Raw genomic sequence first — 21,780 nt, 5'->3', positions numbered from 1 at the left:
GAAGAGAAAAGATGACCTGCCAAATCACTAACTGATATTCTGTTTTGTTCTGGAGGGCAATCTAAAGAGAGCTGACAACTAAACAATTTATCCCCCCATTTCTGTATCAATTTGAATCAAAAGGGATAGTAGGCCAAAAAGATAAAAATGCTGCTAGTCTGCCTTCAACCTCTCTCAAAAATCCCTATGTGAGGGGCATGAGAGTCCCAACTGTGATTAGAACTGGCTATTCAAAAGATTGTGTTCTTGGATCGAAAATACATATATATAGTAAAAGAGGGTAAGCCTCCTATGGGCAAAAGAGAGCACAAACATATCTATGGGCTACTTGATTACTGAAACAGCAGCAAACTGTCCATTTAATGGAAATCTTGGTGTAGACAATCACCATGTCAGCCTTCAGTCTGAATTTCTGTTTCTTAGAAATAGATGATGTATTTTCTACTGCTCAGACAAAACGGGAATAAGGCAGGCTGGAGAAAGTATACGAGAGCTGGAGATTCTGGAATTGATCATAACTGCTAATGACCAAATTAGCTGGATGCTGTGTCCTGCAACCTTGAGAGGTCATTTTACCTTGCGCAATGTCCGAGCTGGCAGTGCTGGAGGAGCATCACTGAGCTGGTGGTGGAAGGCATCAAAGTGCAGTGAGTAGTGACCTGAAATGAGACAAGGAATAAAATACTAATAAAGAATTGTAGCTGGGGGCTCACAGATCTGTACAACCTCAAGGCAGTAAGAATTCATTGTTCTAGTCCTCTGTAACATCAGGTAACCAGGTCCAACTGCCGATAGTCCCATTTCCAGTCCAAAGCTTACCATATATCTTGTAAAGCAATCCTTGTAATGGGTAACCCAAAGTGTATCTGTTACAAAGTGCAAATGAGGAGTTCAGTAGCAACAACAGAATTCTACCCACCGCTGTTATCAAGGATTTCATGGCAAGGCAGCAGGCTCTCAAATGCCGAATGTCTGGAAACACAATTAATATCTTGACAGCCTTAAGCTACTGCTGAGGATAGTTACCAACAAGAAGCCAAGACAGCTTACACTACTCATAAACCTAATTCTAGTCCCAAAACTTACGACCTTATTGCTGCAGCTGATGAAATTTTAAGTGTTATCTAATGTCAACCAAGCAGACCAAATAGCCTTCTCTTCCTGCACTCCTTACAAAAGGCTCATACAAGTCAATGTTGGCTTTCTTGTGACCTAGGTTTATCTGTGTATGAGCACAGGACGTATCAAGTGGACCTCCTGGGGATTTCCTTACCATGGGGTAGGCTTCGGGGCGGTACTGGTGGGGCCAAGATGCTCCCAACGTGGGCAGACAGGAATGGCAGGGCCTCTCTGGTTCCGCTGTCTAGGCTCCAGCTGCTGGGCGCTGCTGGCACAGCTGAAGGATGGAAACAGATTGAACTTGGGTAACATTGCATTACAAGTTTTTCTTGGGGATGGAGGCAATGGCATTTCTCCATTCCTCAACTGAGTATGTGGATCTGGCTCCTTGCCATTTGATGTAGTACCTGACCATAAGGTGGACCTGAAGGCAGCAAGCATAAGAGAAGCTGTGTGCTCTCTGGCTGCAAGGATGGGCCAGACTCCAAGGCCAGAGTGAATTAGGAGGCTGCAATCTACAGAAAGGTGATTATTTTAAACGTAAGGGTAAAGAGAAGTAGAATACAAGCTTAAGTGGCAGAAACCTCAGTAAACACATCAAAACCTGTTACTGCACCATAATGGCTAGGTGGAGGATGACTAAGCTGATCATATCTAAACATAATGCAACAAAAACATTACCTTTAATGGCATAATTTACTAGGCAAAGAATTAATCACTAGCTATGATCACTATTTTTCAAAATGTGGTTATAAGGAATCAGAAAACCCTATTTCAGAATTACCATCAGAAGACCTGATTTTCTTTAGCCAAAGAAGACAAGAAAGCTTTCCTGTCTTCACAATCATATAATAAATACTGGTTACGATCTCTAAATGCCTTCAGTTTTGCATGGAAAAGAATCAGGCAGAGAAACCTAAAGTAATACATTCAGATCTGAGAAGCAATAGCTTGTTCCTTCTACACTGAGTGACATTTGAAATGTCTGGAAAGATGTGAACTCTCATTATTAAAGAAAATACACCCTTTTTGCTTTCAGACTCACTGCACCACTTTCTTGATCAGAAGAAGCAGCCAATATACTAATCAATGTGCCGTAACAGCGACTTTATCTATTTACTGCTGTGTTGGTTATTCTAAAATTGTTTAATATCTGAAGGGGGAATCAAAATGATTTGGAGAGCCTAACAAAGACACTGAAACTAGTTTTGATTAAAAATATTAGCCCTTACTTGCAGGCTCTGAGTGACAGAAAATACGTGTTCTAACAATATGTCTGACAGTAGAAGATGCGAATACATGTGGGGTTACAAAAAGCTGATGATATAGCAGTGAGTCCATCTCGTGGCTACTAATGCCAAGTAGCAAGTGGAAAATGCAACAGGGACTGTAACGCAATAGATGCCAATGGAATTTTACATTTTTTTTTCTAATGGGACCTTATCCTCATTCCTCTGCATCTGATTTGGAGACATAATTGGATGAAAGTAGTAGATGCTAAGGGCCTCCACCGGCAAAAAATAATCAAAGAGACGCTCAGCTAGCCTAGAATATTTTATAGGCCTTAAACTTAACTAAAGTTAATGGTGGCTGAGGGAGGGGGATGGGGTAGGAAGAGGAGATATGCCCAGGAAACAGCTTGTATCTTGGAGAGGGGAAGAAATGCCTTTCAGTCCCAGGAGTCACTGACCTGTGAATATTTCACTCTTAACATGACAGGCATTGTATATTTTCCATATTTCTGTACTTGGTGAGGGTTTTTTTTAAACCTACCTCCAAATCCTCTTAAAACTACCTTCAAATCCATCAATGTCTAACCTTGGACTACACATGTATGTTCTGTAAGAGGGTTGGTGATCTTGGAGAAGCTTAAAAATTCCCTAATCTTTTCCCCAGTCCAGGAAAATATTTTACTACTCAGAGGACCATCCCATCAAAAGATATCCTCTATTCACATGAGTATCAGCCCCAGGCACCTGACCAAATTCCAATCTTCCTTCATGATTTCACCAGCCATTCAACTGCATGAGCAAATATTACTTACCTTGTAAATCTGCTTCTCTGAACACATCATCTTGCAGGATTCTCACTCCTGAGTCTCAGCTCCCTAGTATAAACAGGCAAAACTTCCCAAGCTTTAAGGGTTTTTTATGGTCCCTAAAGGTCTGTGGTAGTGGATTGGAATAAAGATCACCCCACAACCAAGGCTGTGTGTCACAATTCTGTTTAAATATTGCTCTTGGAGCTTTTTAATTAGTTCCTGATTCAGCAGGAAGCAAAGGATTCCCAAGAAAAAAAAATGAGCCAATTATAAAATCAAAATGATTGCAAAATTAGACCCTCAAACATGAAAGATGTAAAGATAAACACGCATTAAAAACACCAATCCAAAAGTGGAAGGAGACGGGGGAAGAGACAGAGTGAGAATCCTAAAAGAGGGTGGACCAGCTCCAGGGATGCACCTGATCAGTACAGAGTGCAGGTCAGGGTAGTATGTGCAAAGATGGCATCAAGTTCAGTTCTGCACTCACCCAATCCTGCTGGTTAGAATAGACTGAGGACTGCTCTAGTTTATACCAGCTGCAAATAGCCCATCAGGGTTCCCTCCCCACTCTGAACTCTAGGGTACAGATGTGGGGACCTGCATGAAAGACCCCCTAAGATCATTTTTACCAGTTTAGGTTAAAAACTCCCCAGGCACAAATTCTCCCTTGTACCTTGGGTTTAAGTAATGCTGCCACCACCAAGTGATTTAACAAAGAACCAGGGAAAAGGATCACTTGGAGTTCCTCTTCCCCCAGCAATCCCCCCAAGCCCTTACACCCCCTTTCTTGGGGAGGCTTGAGAATAATATCGTAACCAATTGGTTACAAAATGATCAAAGATCCAAGCCCCTGGGTCTTGGAACAATGGAAAAATCAGTCAGGTTCTTAAAAGAAGGATTTTATTTAAAGGAAAGGTAAAAGAATCACCTTTGTAAAATCAGGATGGTAAATACTTTACAGGGTATTCAGTTTCAAAACACAGAGGATTCCCCTCTGGGCAAAACCTTAAAGTTACAGAAAACAGGAATAAACCTCCCTCTTAGCACAGGGAAATTCACAAGCAAAACAAAAGATAAACTAATCCACCTTGCCTGGTTTACCTATACTGGTTGCAATATTGGAGACTTGGATTAGGATAGGTTGGAGAACATGGATTTCTGTCTGGTCCCTCTCAGTCCCGAAACAGAACACACACAAAGAGCACAAAAAACCCTTCCCCCCCACAAGATTTGAAAGTATCTTCTTTCCCCATTGGTTCTGTTGGTCAGGTGCTAACCCGGTTATCTGAGCTTATTAACCCGTTACAGGTAAGGAGGAATTCTAGGCTACCCTTAGCTGTATGTTTATGACAGCCCCAGTGGCCAAAAACACAGCCAGGGATTGGCGTAGTGCAGGGTCATCGCAGCTGTGTCCTTTTCTCTGCTACATTGGCAACAGGAAAAGGGAGTTGAATAAGAACCTCTATGCTGGCTCTTCACCACCAAGACCAGCCATAGGTATTTTTACCAGTTTGGTGCTCTATAGTATAGGGCAGTGGTTCTCAACCAGAGGTACACATACCCCTGAGAGTACTCAGAGATCTTCCAGGGGTACATCAACTCATCTAGATATTTGCCTAGCTTTACAACAGGTTACATAAAAAGTCAGTGCAAACTAAAATTTCATACAATGATTTGTTTATACTGCTCTGTATACTATACACTGAAATGTAAGTACAATATTTATATTCAAATTCATTTATTTTATAATTATATGGCAAAAATGAAAAAGTCAGCAATTTTTCTGTAATAGTGTGCTTGCACTTGTATTTTTATGTCTGATTTAGTAAGCAAGTAGTTTTTAAGAGCGGTGAAACTTGGGGGCGCGCAAGACAAATCAGACTCTTGAAATGGATACCGTAGTGCCACCATTAAAAATAATATGCAACAGTTGTGTGCCACAAAATGGTTACCAAGCAACAATGTTGCTTCTTGAGAGTACAGAGCAAAAGTCAAATGTTGAACCTACACAATGTTTTACTGATCAACAGTAATCTTTCCCTGATGGGACTAAAATTGACATTCATACTAATATTCTGTACTAGTATGATAACCACAAGCATTAAAGTAGAGTTTATTTCTTTTCCTTTCCTTGAGGCACTTTTATTAAAAGGGAGAAATCAATAGCACTGATCAGAGGGAATCTGAAAAACAGATGTAAATCTAGTCCACTAGCCCATTACACTACGTGGATCTGCTCCTCAGCCCATATCAGTGCCTAGAACTACTGTACATGATCCTGTTGATGGATGGTTCAGAGCCTGGTTTCTGCCTGTTGGAACCAATACTTTATCCAGCTATGCTCCAGGGAGGAAATTACCATGGAAGCTACTATTGACCTAGGCAGCCAAACCATCTGGTGGAGCCGAGTGCACTTGGTGGTCAAGTTCAGCAGTAGGGAAGTGTGATGGGGCAAGGCCAGATGACTATAGAAAAGTAGTGGGAGACAGATATATTAGCTCCAGGCTAAACAAATCCCTCGTACCAGGTTAAGTGAAATGGCAGCTGCTTCAGGTCAATTAAGACACCTGGGGCCAATTAAAAACTTTCCAGAAGGCAGGGAGAAGGCTAGATTGGGACACCTGAAGCCAATCAGGGGCTGGCTGAAAGTAGTTAAAAGCCTCCCAGCCAGTCAGGTGGGTGTGCATGTCAGGAGCCGTAGGAGGAAGTTGTGCTGTTGGAGAGGCTGAGTAGTACACACCATATCAGGCACAAGGAAGGAGGCCCTGAGGTAAGGGTGAAGTGAAGCTTGAGGAAGTGAGGGCTGCTGTGCTGGAAGGAGCCCAGGGAATTGTAAATGTCATGTTTCTAAAAGGTCAGCTACCATAGCTGATACTATTAAGGTCCCTGGGCTGGAGCCCAGAGTAGAGGGTGGGCCCGGGCTTCCCCCCCACCTTTGCCCCCTGATTAATCACTGAAACTGGGAGACAACAGAGGCTGTGCAAGGAAGGATAACTTCTCCTCACCTCCCTCGCTGGCTTTTGATGAAAATGGCTCAGTAGACTGTGACCCTTGTCTCTAGAGGGAGAAGGGTTACGTGCAAGGTCACAGTGAGCCTCTGAAGCTAGCGAAATCTGCCAGGAAACGCGGGACCCACGGAGGCAAGGACAGAGCTTTGTCACAGGAAGCTATAGCTGAACAGTTTTTCCCTTCAGCAGCTAGTGTCACTCTGCTGTCAATGAGAATTAGTGCAGAGGGCTTCTCACTGGAGACGGGCTTGGACAAATTCACAGGACATGAACATTAACAAAAAATGAGTTGGTTAATGGCACTCTTGACTTACAGACAGTGGTAATGGTTCAAAAGGTTGCACGTATGCCTGCAGCTGCATTTATTTACATTCACAACATGGCTCAGGAGCTGGGATTCCCTGATTATCCCCTACAGAGGATTATAAAACTTTCTGAAAGAGACTAACCAGTCAACCACCTGACCTTGATATGTGCATGAGGCATTTGTTTTTGCCAACAGGGATTCATGTTTGTAACTTAAAAAAACCATGACAACTTGATTTAACAAAATGTTCGTCTCTACTAATGAGGATGAAATGTCAAAAGCTACCTCACAGGGTAATTTGGAGAATCTTTTGAAGAAAAAAAGCTCAATACACATAAGTATTTTCTTTGGGCCAACTCCTTCAGCCTTTACTCAGGCAAAGCTCCCACTGAACTCAGTGGGAGTTTGTGTCAGGACTGCAGGATTTGGCCCATTGTCATTAACAAATGGTAAAGAGCTTCTTTAGTGGAGGCACTTGTGCATCTCTTTGTAGATCTAAAGCATCAGCTTAGCTGTCTTTAGGCTGGCAGAAGCTCTCAGTTTAGTGAAATTCTCAGCCTAAGAGTGTGACAGAATGTACAGAGGTGGAAGTTCATAGATGTACAAGCATGAACAGAGTAACAGTACTACAAGATGCAAGAACATAATTAAGAAAAGGAATACCTTTCTCAGCAACAGATAGATTGGGATCACTGCAAGGTTTGCATGGTCCAACCACTTGCTGGATCAAGGCGCGCTGAAAATTTGGAGGCTAAAGATGAGGGGAGACAGCATAGAAATGTGAAAACAGTTACAGATTTGCCAATACAGAACCCTGTGATAGCTGAAGAGCCCAAGATAAAAATCCATGGAAAGCTCTAGCCTCTGAGCTTTCACATGAATGTCAGTAGGCAAGGGGCAGATGGGAGACTGTTTGGAGGCACTGCCTTATTAGAAACCATTTTAGCCATTTATTGGTTAAATGTCCCTGGAAATTTTAACTCTTAAAGCCTCATAGGGGTTGGGTTCTGGTTACTCCAGAAACCACTTCTTGACCTCCATGGCCCTGGTATATTCCACGGCAGCCAAGATCAGCTAATGCAACCAACCTCATTGCTCCCTAGATTTATTTCTGAAGGGATGGGTTGTTCTCAGTAAGGTGAATTAACTATGGAAGTTGCGTCCCCCATCATTTGAGAGATTTGATTTTTTGACCTTCATATCATGCTGCCAGGCTCAGCTGTGCTCCCAGCCCTTTCTGGATGGTTTTCATGAGATGCGGGATGATGGTAGTGTTTTGAAGGTTTTTTTTGCTTTGAAGAGTTCTGGGTTTTGAATCATGAATTAATTAGTCTTTGATTCTGGGAGACTGGGTCCTATATTTCATTTATCAATTGTGGTGGCATTTATAAAGTTGATTCATTTATTTCTATTTCTAAAATTATGCCCATCCCATGCTCTAGGCTCCATGTACAAAGTCAAGTCATGTGATAGTTTATGATGGGTCAGCGTTTGCTGGTCAGGTTTAAAGTAAGAAGACCCCATCCCCACAATGAGGACCCATAATTGCAACATACTAGTACGATGCTGATTTTACTGTATCAAAAATAGTGGTCTGAAAGGAGGAGAGAGACAAACATAAAAATCTCTGCACAATCTGATGAGCCACTCTGTAAATGTAGTTAAGTCAGTGGTTTCTGGATGCAGGGGAAGGTAAAAAGGGAAGAAGTGAAGATAATTACAAATGACAAGAGTGGATCTATATGCTAATCACAAATACACAAATGCCACAGCTGCTGTACTAGGAAAGAATAGTAAGTCTATTACCTGTCCATTTTCCATGATAGCTGCAGGATACATGGCACTGCTTGGTCGGTCCCGGTGGGTTGGCAGCAGCATCATCAGTTCCCGAGTGTGGCGGTACTTATCTGGTAGAGAGGGAGAGCCTGTAAACAAGTGAGAATAATCACGTACACATGACAAACCATAGAAAGATCTCAGCTTGGCCCAGTGATCTAGTCCTCCTTTTTTCCTGGGACTTATGAATTACCCCAACAATTTGGATGATGATTTTACAGGACTCCAGGAAGATATGGAGCTGAGCCCATTTAGGAGCTGACTGTAGGTAGGTGCAGTAATAATCCACTTGTTGTACAGTTAAGATATGGACACATTGTTAGGTTTAGGATGTACAACTCAGCAAGTCACTAGCTGTACATTACAAGCCACTTACCCCTAAAATAAGTGTAACTGTCTGTGTGGAATCAGCAGTTGTTGTGATTTTAATATGCCTACTCTTCCGTGGCCAAATAAGATATCAGAGGTATGCATTCAGATGCCATAAAACTGTGTACTTTTTGACTGAATAAGTATGAACGAGATATGAGGTTGGGATACAAATAAAACTGATGCTGGAATTTTCCTCATGTGTGTCAGAGATGGTACATATAAATGGTGATTCCCATGCTTGGTTTCCTCTTTATTAATATTAGCCAGATAAAAACGGAATGTTCTTTGGCAGTGGTTTTCAACTCTTTTTCATTTGTGGATCCCTAAAAATTTTTGAATGGAGGTGAGGTCCACTTGGAAATCTTAGATATAGTCTGCAGACCCTCAGGGGCCACAGACCAGAGGTTGAAAACCACCATTCTGTGAATTTTGAGGGCACTTTGTTTATCACTGTGCTTACGAAGCAGCATGCTGCTATTCTGAGAATACATCAACAGAGGTTTGCCAATATGCTGGCATATAGTATAAGGGTATTTGCTCATGTGATCCAGCAATTGTTTGTAATCTGGATAATTGCCAGGAGATATTACATTATGATAGGGTCTATGTGTTTCATGTTAAATATTTATTGGAGTACAGCATTTTTTACCAGCCTACTTTGTTTTTTTACATTAGGCACCATGTTCTGCAAGGAGCACACCACACACCAATGGGCTTGCTGATGTATATAGCTACAATGGTTGTGCCACAAGAAAGATTAGCATTAACGGGATGGCTTGTGGGTGTCTGGTAATACTGATGCACACACACACACACACACACACACACACACACACTCATGGATACACAATAATATGCAGAAGTTAACATTCTGAAGCTGCAGAAGTGAGCTATAACTTGTACTGATTATTTGTGCCACAAACACACACTTCACAGGCAGCAGCACACAGTGCATTACCCAGCCATGCCTGCTTTTGCGAAAGACATGCCCCCTTTCCACAACCCCATGTGCATAACCAGCACTCCAACATTTGAGCAGAGGCATTTTTTTTTTCTAGTTAATGCAGCTTTTACACCACCAGCAGCATAACATGCACCTTTTTGGACTGATATACAGCACAGTGGAGGGAACAATGTGTCCAGCAGAGTGCAGAAGTCCTATACTTGCAGCAATTTCATCAGGGGGTATAAGGCCCAGATAAATCTAAACCCCAGCACTGCATAAGTAAATGCAAAATATTTGCAACCTCACTCCAATCACAATTTCGCCACAGACATAAAACAAATACATTTAGACGTTCTTAGTTTTTATACACATTATCTTTAAAAAGACAGTTTTAACACTATGCTGAGTCTCTTTTACTCACATACACATCACAGATAGTCCTATTTCTGCATGACAAATATAAAAATACTGAACTTATAGGGGTGCCAAGAACTGCATCACAGCACAAACAACATTGCAACTTTTTTCCCTTTTATTTATCATTTGATCCTCATTTTTCTTGTTGTGGGAGCAAATTGCAGCTATATGAGCCATTAGTTTAGAAAGAATCACAAATCCCACAAGACCTTGCATTGTATGATCTTCAAAATCCCTTGCTCTATGCTGCTTTATGGTGGCAGAATCTAATTTTTAAAACCAGCCCTCCTTCTTGTGCCCTCAGTTTGGAATTGCAAATAACTGTGGTTAGAAATGTTATTATAAATAGTGTCTCAGCATCTGATTTGCTGGCAAAATGTGGGTGCAAAAAGAGTGGCTCATTTAAGATCCTGTTAACAATCAGGACTATCTTGGACTTGGCTAAGGAGCATCTCAAACTCAAATCTTTTAAAAGCTTCCAGAGCTGCCATAGGGATATCCTTCAGAACAACATTGCAATGCAGTGGCCCTGCAGACTTTACAAAACTCAGATGCATGTACCATTGGTCTCCTGTGCTTTTCAGCTTGTAGCCTTGCAAATGCAATGTGTGAATTGTTTTACACACTGTTTATAGGAAAGCAAAACTTGGTTTGTCAGGGCCTGGGGAGGCTTTTCATTTTACTCCAACATTTTTAACCAAATAAAATATTAAAATTGACACAAAAATACTGGTTTTAGCAATGCATTTTCAATTAATTGAGGAATCTGTAAATTCCTGCTAAATCCTTCTTGATTTTCCCCTTAATTTTCCCACTTCTATTGGTATTTTGAAACAATTTGCTTCCAGCCCCAAACATGAACTTTTAGCTCTGATAAAGATTTTAATTTACTTTAAATGCCAAGTACAGAAGCTCTTTTACCGTGCTGAGTAAGAACCTGGGACCTTTGCTCTCTAAGCCTGAGAAGAAGGCTGTTTAGAGGAAGCATTGAGAATGACTTGACAGCTCCCACAGCTAGTGCTCAATATGAGCTGCCTTTAGAGTGTACTGAACATGCTCTACACCAACTTAAAAATGATTCCTTTTAAAACAACATTACATACCTCCTTATAAGACTCCCTGTTATAATTCCTGGTTAAGGAATCTTGGCTCATATCATCTTTTAACCCAATTAGAATTAGAGTAGTGCCTCATCTGAGTGATCTCAAGGGGAATGAATGCAAACTCAAAAATTCTCATTGACCTTGCCTACAACACAGTGCTGCTCTTCTGCTGGGGCTGGGACGTGGTGCTTCCCAACGGGTAAACAGGAAGTGCTTCACCAGGCTATGTTAGGGGTTGGGTCAGGCCAGGCAAAACCAGAGAGGAACATCCTCTTTAAATTGGCAAATAACAGTAATTTGTAATGTGTTTCTCTATCACTACTGCAGGCTAATGGAGTTCTTACTGTATCTTGATTACAACATTTCTTTATAAGATTCAACTCCCTGGATCCTGGCTGGAGGTGATGTGCATTATAACATCACTGTAAGGTTTGCTGTATACTATATAATCAGTTTTTTGTGGATATGATCAGTATCAATCTATTTTCTTGATGACTTTCAATCTATTTTCTTGATGAAATCTTCATTTTCCCGCAAATGAAATATTAAGTTATTAATACATATTTCTATAATGTAGTTTACTTGGCTTATTGTTGAGCCACAAAAAACTGGTATTTTTCTCCTTCAGTGAACAGTGCCACATTTTGGGAGTGAGGGATTAGCTCTCCCATCTCCAGGGCTGGGGGATTCAAATTCTAGTTGAATCCTAAGTGCAAATGACCTGGATGGTCTCTTGGTCTCTGTGGAAATTAATCCACCTCACAAAGCCACCTCTCTGTTCAGACTGATGTTAGTAAGCATGCTGCTGGACAGGACTGCAGCTAACGGGACAAGCTGGTGCAAGAATTAGGAAAATGGGATGCAGTTTTTCATTTCTAGGTTAAGATGTGAACCTAGAGATGAAAACTTTTAACAACTGATAAATACTAAAACTAGAAACAGAAGTAACCAATGTTCAAGGAACAGGACCAGAGGTGACAAGAACTATTAAATCTGAGAAATGCTAGGTGGCCATGTGAAATGAGTTGATAGCCTTAGTACAGTTCTTGACTGATGCAGCATCTCAACTGGTAACTTTGTTGGCAGTCTCAGCAGAAAGGCCAAGGATTGAACGGGTCATGGAGACTGAACTATCCTCTCACCTCTAGAGGTGGTCCCTCCAGGACAGAGATGAGGCACATTGGTGGGGGCAGTGTGGGGAAGCTTGCACTGCTGCCGCCCGTGCTGTATCTGTTCTGTGGATAAATAGAGGGCTTCAGCCTCCAGTGTTGTCAATCCAGCACCTTTCACCAGCACTAAATTAAAAAGAATATAAATAAATATATAAAAGGATAGAGGTGCATTGGCAGAGCTGCATGTGAAGTTTGATGGTAATTTGCTCTAGCCAGTGCCATCACTCATTTTAACAAGCATCAAATTCCCCCAATTAAAAAAAACAAAAACAAACAAACAAAAAAGTCAAACAAAGAAACCAAAGTCATGTTAATTTTAACACAGTGGAACTTTTATATAGTGAAGTTGTTTTTTCTGCTGAACAATTTCACTCTAAATAGAGCTTTCATAATAACCAGATTAGAAACTTGCAAATTGTGAAGTATGAAAAAGATCTAGGACTTTCATAATAATTCATTAGACTGTGGAGGTAAACACTGCTTTATGCCTAACTGAAAATGGACAAAACTGGCAGGGAAGAAATGTTTTATCTTGAATTTATCAAAATGTATTAGTAAGAATGGCAAGTGAAACAAAATAAAATAAATAATATCCAAAATTGTCCCTTCAAATAATACACTTTTAAAATCACTGTTTCTCTTGTGTTTCCTTATTTGTAGTCAGTAGAGTTATCTAGTTCTCATCTATGGGAGGTGCTGTCGACTTAAGCATCAGCCAGACATCCTTTTATATTGTTCATCACTTTAGTTCCTAAGCAACAGCAGAGACCATAGCTGAAACCTGAGGGGGCAGTTGATGATGCTGGGAAGTCAGACAGCTCAGAACGACTGGTAAAGCCTGGGGCTGTGAATACCAAATTTCTGAACTGGAAAATAGCTTGAAATGCTGCAAGCACCAGAATCTCACACTGTTTCCTCAAAAGATTCAGGCCTCATAGAACTAGCTGGGCAGGTTCATTTACAGAGCCTTCTTGACATGACAGCACCATATTCAGTTCCACCTTCCTTTCCTATGTCACCTTTATTCTAATTACTTTATTAGTTGGGTTGTTATTATTTTCCTCCAGCTCTTAATAATTAACAAAGCTATTTTTATTGACCTAAAGAATCCCATTCCTCAGCTTTCTATTCACCTGATCCTCCTGCTAAATCATCTTTCTGCATTTCTGATATGGCAAGAGACTGTGGTTTATTACTTCATTGTAGGATCATGCACAAAGACAGACTGCACTGAGAAGAAAAAAGCTCTTATTCTAGTTAAGAAGAAACAAATTCTGCTCCCTCTTTTGTGTTTACAGAGACCCCTGGCCACAGTGCAGCCAGTGGAATTCTCTTGTGTGGGGAAGAGGAACGAGATCTGAGCAAGTGGAGCCAAGCTCTACAGCCTGTACTATAGAGGCCTTCTGCATGAGCATGTAGAGGGAGATGTAGCAGTGGCTGGGGTGGAGGCAGGTGGACATGCAACAGAGCTCCCACAAAAGGGGAAGGAAACAACCTGAATGGAGGTTACTAAAACTCTGAGGCTGCAGTAGCAGACATGGAGTGATTCCACTGCAGTTCTGAGGCCTGGGGAAAAGGGGATTCACTGCACTAAGCCTAGTTACCCTAAGAGGTAAAGGAAAACAAAACATTAAGAGGCAAAGTATTTTGTGTTTTTTTTTTCTTTTTGTCTTCAAGTATGATCCAGCATGAAAGTCCTCTTTTAATTCTGGTATCTCTCTTTCCAAGCCCTTCAACCTTCATTGTGTACATGAATGTTAACCTATCTCATGACTTCTTTAGAATGGTCTAATTTCCTTAAAGACACAAGATTGAACTTTGCCTTTTCCTGATGTTCCACTTCTTGCAAGTATTGTAACAAATAACTATTTACAACCTTCAATAGATTGTTTGCCATAGGGCAGTATGGCATCCTTTCCCTTACAATGTCTGTGATGCAAGTGGTTGGCTCAATTGTGTGGCAGCACATTCAAAACCATTACATAGTTAACTGCCTGAAGTCAGCAAGTACCAAAGAGATACACTCCACCAAATTTTGCTAAAAAGATGACTGAGACCACTTTGGGGGTTACACAAAACATTTCAGAAGAAGTCACTGTTGAAAAAAACAATCCCTAATTCCAAAAGTGAAACAGTAAAATTACTGTATATTTCAAGCATCTCAGCAGCACAATCTATAAACTGATAGGACAAAAGTCAGGCCATTTGGGTTCCTGAACTCTTCACTCAAAGTCTCTCCATTCTTACCTCGTGCACTGGGAGGGGCAGAGTTAATCATCTGGGATGGTGCAGAGTGGGTAGAGCTCAGGCTTGAAGTGGAAGGACTGGCCTGGGACGAGGATAAAACAGAGATGTTGGTGACTGAGCCTTGGTACCTGGAGTTAGGGTAAATAAGCTGCAGGAGGCAGAGAAATCAGCAAGACAGAAAACTGAGCAGACTGGTGCATTATATATTCACCTGCCTCAGATCATCAAATGTATAGGGAATATGGCCTCTGTCTAGAAAATAGTTACAATAAAACTCACTAACACTGTACAGTCATAGGGCTGTGGGACCCATTTTGGCCTTTCAGATTGATTGTCATGGATTGAAAGGGATATTACGTAGTAAGATAAGCATCTCAATAAGAAAAACTAACTATTCTGCTCACTAGGTGATAACACACCCCTTATAAAGATGACCTTTACTTTGCTCTGTTCTTAGGCTGCACTAGGAACTTTTAATTTACACCTATAGAAGAGTTAATCATATTTACCTTAGAAAGAAATCACTGGGAGCAATCTCTGCCTCCATGGCATTTCTATCAGTCTTTAGGAGATACTGATCTATACACCAGATCAGATTCCATGGGATTACTGCTATATCTTTTCAGTTCATAGCTATAGATAAATCTAAGACAGAAGAGGTCTAAGTATGGCTATTGTACATGTAAATAATTATTGTCCCAAGTACAGCCTACGGGGCATATTCAATTATATTCCTAGCAACAGGTCCTTGATGTTGTATGGCAGCTATACCTGCATATGGTACATGTCCTCAGCGGTCTCCCCTACAGAACTGTCTGTTAGGACAACCAGGTTTCCTGTTTCACTGGAAGTATGGGAGGAAAGAGAGGATGACGAGTGTCGGACTGAACCCAGCAAGTTCAATGGGCTAAAACAAAAATGGAGACAGAGGAAAAACTGGGTGCAAAGGTTAGACAATATTCTTTTCCAAATCTTAGTTTTAAGTAGTGAGGCCTGATCTTCAAAGGTGCTGAATACCTGCAAGTCCCACAGACTTTTGTGTTGAACACCTTTGAAAAATCAGGCTATAAATGCTTACGCAAATATGCCCATCCCTTACATTTTCATGGCAAAGATAATAAGAAACCAATACTATTACATTTCAGTTAGTTACACACCGACAGTATAAAACAAGGTCATTCAAACTTCAATCTGGGGCCAAGATGGCATCTTTCCAGGAAGCTGAGTGCTACACCTAATTTGCCTCAAACAGAGAAGACTGAAACCACTCTCGGTTTTAATGCTGAGATGCAACCTGTGGAGACAGCTCCCAGGAATGTTTCATCAAGCTGCAGCAGAGGCTACTCAGATCAAGATGGAGCATTTCCTGTGTAGTCTGTAGTCTCCTTGGTCCACACCTATGTATTAAAATTGAAGGCAACTGCAGCTGAATGTAGAACTCTATGGCCCAAATGGCCTGCAGGCTGCACTTTGATCTCTTGTGATGTAAAATCACGTTGATATATTCCTCTCTTACTCTGAATCACACACACAATATACACAGTAGAATCTTGCTAAATCACACCGACAACATGGAAGCCCTTTACAAGTTGATGACTTTTGAGAAAAGTGCCATCACTTTCACTGAGTGGTGGAATGTGGAATTCTACCACACAATTTAACTTCTTGGATTTACGCACCTGAGAGTGAGTCGCTGCACCTACTAAAAAAAAGCTTTAAAAACAGCTACATGGTCTCACTCTTCAAAAGGAAAAAGCAGAGAATAGCAACTTAGACTTCACAACTCCTTTAGCATTTTTGTGTTTGTTGTTCTGTCTTGTGAGGCTATAAATCTTTTCAACTAACAGCACATTTTATAGAGGCTAAAAATATATGTTGTATCCTGAAAGTCCTGCTATCATCAGTTCTAGGGTTGGCTTTAGGAATGGGTGCTCAGTCTGAATCAGAATCAAGAAGTTCAGATGCTTATCTAAACTTTATAAGCCTCTTAAATCTGAAAATTGGCCTGTGTTATTTTATACCATTCTGATCTAATACCTTGAAAGCTTCTCTTATTGTATTTTGGTTCTAGTCTAGGCTGGAAATCAGAATTGTAAACACAACTATCTGAACATCTTTAGAATCTTAAACAAAGATTCAGTTTGAGTTCAGTTCCAAAAATAAGCAACAAGACTTTTCTCTTGTGGTTGTCAAAATATGTGTTTTATTTAACTTGAGCAGGCTGCCAATCCCTCATTTACATGTCAGAAATATTAAAAGTTTGGACTTTCAAAGTCATTGTGAATTTTGGGCTATAAGAAAAATCTAAGTGCCAGTTAAGGATATTTTATCCGTTTGTATAAACATTGTGGTGGAGTCGCTATGTGTCAGCTTCCAGCTAACAAGTGTTTAAGATCTCTATTAAATCCCTAGCTTCTCAGTGCAACACAGCTTCCAACCTAAACATGAGAAGGAACAGACGGCTTCACTTCAAAGCTTTCCAATGATGACTCTGAATTAAACATCAGTGGTCATTGCGGACAAACAAAAGGGACGCTTTTCTACAAAGGCTGATGTTGTTGCCTCCACAGTACTTCTAGCCACCTATGAGGCTAGGCTTATTTGGGCCCATAAACTTTATTAAAATCCCTCTCTGCCCTTCCATGGAGTTTTGAGAACCCATGCCAGCACAGGATGATACATTTAGAACTTTCTGCTGAAACTGTTAGAAATTCTAGAGATTACAGCAGAAAAACAGGTACCTGTGTCGATGCACCAGCTTGATGCTCTCTGGACTCATAGGGCTGTGTGATACAAGAACACTGCTGCGTGGGGTGCTGGTAGCAGAACATGCTGGACTTAATTTATCCAAACCAGGCAACTCCTACATAGGAAACACAAAATCACTTATTTACTTCAGAAATTTTGGGCTTGATCATGGGAAAAGGGGAATAAGCTTTCCCTTTTATTCAAAAGACTGGTGATAAATCTGTGATTATATTCTTTACAGAGCTATTATGGTTCTGCAATTAGTCCAAGAGCTTTCAGACCCCTTCACTCCCAACCTAATTAGCTTGATACCAACAATTCCCAGGCACCACCTCAACAATTTGCTGGAAGTTTAGGCATACAATGGATCAGATTGTGACTGCCTTCATTTTTAATATGAAGATATAGCGTGCAGAGAATACAAATACCAGCATGTAGTGTGGTCCAGCCACTTGTACAAAGATGGGGAACGGCAGGCTGGGAGCTGTAGTCTATGGGGACCACATCTCCATATTAAAGGTGGGCCATACTGTAGAATTTTGGAGGCCTCATTTGTGGCCATCCTCACATAGCACTTAGAAAATGTGGATTTGCCTTTCAGCATATAATATAAAATGCTACCATATGTAATTCAAAATGTTTTCTTAAATCTTTAAAAGCTGCCCCTTCTTTCTTTTTTAAAATGTTTGAGGGAGTCAAGGTATCTGTGAAAATGATACTGTACTGTGAATACATAAGTGGTCTGCCATTTCTTAGGATCCATTTGACCCAAACACCTGAAGGAGCTGTCCCAGAGCACTGAAGAATAAAACAGCATAAAGGGACAAGTCAACATCACTCTTAGTGATAGTGGAGTCTATGGCTCCTCTATGATATCTGACAACATTATTAACAATCTGAGAAGCAGAGAAATTTAGACTTGTCTTGGGTTCACTGACTCTGCATGAACCACTGATAAACCCCCCCCCCCAACATTAACCAGACAATCAGCACTTATTGAGACACCAATGATTATTCTATGACTGTTCTATTTCTCCTCTCCTCTTCCCTCCCCCCTGCATCCCAATAGGTGTTGCCTTTTCAGTGATGTGGCTCAGGATACTGAGGATTAGGGTGGGATGTATAGGGGATAAATTGGCCATAGGGAGGATATGACCATGAAACTACTATGAGATCAGATTTCTTCAAACAGAACAGGAGCAGTCTTCTAAATGAGCTTTATCTTACACAGCATTCACCTTTCTAATTCTGAGTTGTTTGGTTCTACAGCTGCAGCCAAATCTTGAGACACTAGTAACTGAGAGGCAGCACAGTTCGCTTTTTGTATAATTAACTTATTAAGCTTTCAAACAAATTGGCACGAAAAAACTTCTGATCACACAACTCTTCTGAGTGACAACACATAAGCATCACATACCTATTTATTATGTGCTATTGAATCATAGAATATCAGGGTTGGAAGGGACCTCAGGAGCTTATCTAGTCCAATCCCCTGCTCAAAGCAGGGCCACTCCCCAACTAAATCATCCCAGGCAGGGATTTGTCAAGCCTGACCTTAAAAACCTCTAAGGAAGCAGATTCCACCACCTCCTTAGGTAATGCATTCCAGTGCTTCACCACCCTCCTAGTGAAAAAGTTTTTCCTAATATCCAACCTAAACCTCCCCCACTGCAACTTGAGACCATTACTCCTTGTTCTGTCATCTGCTACCACTGAGAACAGTCTTTGGAACCCCTTTTCAGGGAGTTGAAAGTAGCTATCAAATTCCCCCTCATTCTTCTCTTCTGCAGACTAAACAATCCCAGTTCCCTAAGCCTCTTTTTTGTTGCCCTCCGCTGGACTCTTTCCAATTTTTCCACATCCTTCTTGCCTAGCCATTCGGTCCCTAGTCTGTAGCAGTGCATGAGATTCTTCCATCCTAAGTACAGGTATCTGCACTTTGTTTTTGTTGAACCTCATCAGATTTCTTTTGGCCCAATCCTCTAATTTGTCTAGGTCCCTCTGTATCCTATCCCTACCCTCCAGCGTATCTACCACTACTCCCAGTTTAGTGTCATCTGCAAACTTGCTCAGGGTGCAGTCCATGCCATCTCCAGATCATTAATGAAGATATTGAACAAAACCGGCCCCAGGACTGACCCTTGGGGCACTCCGCTTGATACCGGCTGCCAACTAGACATGGAGCCATTGATCACTACCCGTTGAGCCCGACGATCTAGCCAGCTTTCTGTCCACCTTATAGTCCATTCATCCAGCCCATACTTCTTTAACTTGCTGGCAGAATACTGTGGGAGACTGTATCAATAGCTTTGCTAAAGTCAAGGAATAACACATCCACTGCTCTGAAGCTAACTTTTAGTCTCTATCTTCTTAAATAGCCATGGATGTCCTTTGCTAGTGAATTTTAAGAAGTGATAATTACATGAAATGGACATGTCTCCCCTCCTAAGGACAGCTGAGTGGCAAATGTGCTAACAAAATAATGACTTCAGGAGCAGTTCCAAGAGGCAAGCTCTTTTTAAATCTTCCAACAAAACTAAATGCAAATCAACTCATGTACACTTGGTTAAACAACACACGAAACAGGCCCCACTAGTTCAACACTGGAAATTTAACCCTGAAATTTCCTAAAGCACATTTTAAGTGGAAGGCCCTATTTGTTCTTTCTATTGTTGTAGAATAAAACACATATAAAATATGATGCATATATGTGAAATGGTGACTGCCAATTATCTATCCTGAGCAAATTTCTATGGAGGTAAAAACATCAGCAGCTGTTGGTGTCCTGTTTACATTAGCTCTCCCACCATTGCGGCACTGGACTAATGATAGGACTTGTCAGGCTAAAAAGCCTACAGGAGATAAGGGCATTCTGACTATGGGACTGATCCTCTGCCTTCTACTTATGTCCTTGTCTGGTGAGAGGACTTCCATCCCCCAGTGCATGGAGCAGGAAAGGACTTCTCCCACAAAAGATGACTAGAAGGCATATCCCATCAACATCTTGGTCTGCACAGATCATTGCTGAGTATGATCTGCCAACCAGGGAATGTGTCCAGCCCCGCATCTGGGTGGCACCTATGCTGCATTCAACAGGTTGCAACAGGATGGCTGTTTTGTGAGATGGGCAACTAGTATTGTCTAGTCATCTTTCTCCCCACCCCTGGCACAGCACCCTATGATAAGGGCAAAATTTTGCCCTATGTTATGTAAGACAGTGTGAGTATTCAGCTTCACAGACCTTCTGCCACATCACCAGTGATATAAATTAGAGGAGAGGGACCTTGAAAAATCCCAGGGACTATATTAAGGGTTTAGTTTGCAAATCTTTTTGGGTTTTAATTCTTGCACTGGAAACAAGATTTCTTGTAAGAGTTAGACAATCCCATAGGTTTAATATACACTACTTTTGTCCAGTTCCTGTGTGCATCTCATTGCAACTGAATTAATTTTTATCATGGCTCTGAACTACTGACAACGACTCGGAAGTGGTGGTGGTGGGGATTATCTTACATGGTACAGACTAGTTCGCATCATTTGGAACTGATCAATCAGTTTCTTATGTAGAGGACGCATCTCTGGATGTACAAATTTCTCATGTACTGCCAGACCCACTCCAAGAACATGGACCTATTAAAAAAAAGGAATTATAACATCATGAATCAAAAACATCTTCATTCAGCCTAGAAGACACTATATAATTATATCCTCTAGTTTGGTCAGCGAGTGAGAGATATCTGTAAAATAGTCTATTGTTCATTTGCAAGATTGCTGAAAATTAATAAACATAAGAAAGCTGACAAGTATGTGTTTAACATACATTTTAAATGTGAGACAACCATGTTTGTGACATGTTGGATTTACAGTTGCAAGAGAGAACAGTAAAAAAAAAAATGACAATTGATTCACTCTGCAAACAGTGTTGAGTCCTCACTCAGTTAGTTCTTTGTGACACAGGAAATTCCCTTTCTCCATATCTTCACATAATGTCAGACAAGGGATCAAAGTTGCTAATGGAGATTTGTAAGGGGATTTTCTACAATTAATCTGAATAGTGGCAAAGCTGCATGTACACTACTAACTGTCGGCTCTCTATTACTCATTATTTATTCATAAAGGTCCCATTTTTAAAGATCATGAATATAATAGTGAGTAGCGTTATGTAAACTCTCAGATGAGAGAGCACAGTAATAATAATAATACTTAGCATTTATATAGTTTATATCATGTACAAGTAATATCTAATTGATCCTCACGACTCCCCCTGAGTATTGGTAAAATAAACATTATCCTTATTTTGCAGATGGAAAATCTGAGATATACACAGGGATTAAGTGACCCTCAAAGCCCATGCTACCTCTGCTGAATAATCCCCAAAACTCCATTCAGACTTTTTGAATATAGTTTAAGAATGACCGTACCGGGTCAGACCTATGGTGTATCTAGCCCAGTACCCTGTCT

At 40.9% G+C, this 21,780-nt stretch overlaps 1 protein-coding gene across 1 annotated transcript in view; it reads right to left on the bottom strand.

Moving 5' to 3' along the window:
* Positions 1 to 21,780, bottom strand: part of DOCK3 (dedicator of cytokinesis 3) — a 603,029-nt gene that overhangs the window by 6,341 nt on the left and 574,908 nt on the right. The window contains 9 exon segments of the mRNA XM_043518507.1: positions 577 to 659; positions 1,274 to 1,396; positions 7,142 to 7,229; positions 8,285 to 8,403; positions 12,295 to 12,447; positions 14,572 to 14,653; positions 15,343 to 15,478; positions 17,313 to 17,434; positions 20,833 to 20,949. Coding sequence (XP_043374442.1) covers positions 577 to 659; positions 1,274 to 1,396; positions 7,142 to 7,229; positions 8,285 to 8,403; positions 12,295 to 12,447; positions 14,572 to 14,653; positions 15,343 to 15,478; positions 17,313 to 17,434; positions 20,833 to 20,949 — 1,023 coding nt within the window.

Source organism: Dermochelys coriacea, chromosome 7 (genome assembly GCF_009764565.3).
Source record: "Dermochelys coriacea isolate rDerCor1 chromosome 7, rDerCor1.pri.v4, whole genome shotgun sequence".
In the NCBI taxonomy this organism is placed as follows: domain Eukaryota; kingdom Metazoa; phylum Chordata; order Testudines; family Dermochelyidae; genus Dermochelys; species Dermochelys coriacea.
The sequence above is the reverse complement of the archived record's forward strand: the minus strand, read 5'-3'. Positions and strand labels throughout refer to the sequence as shown.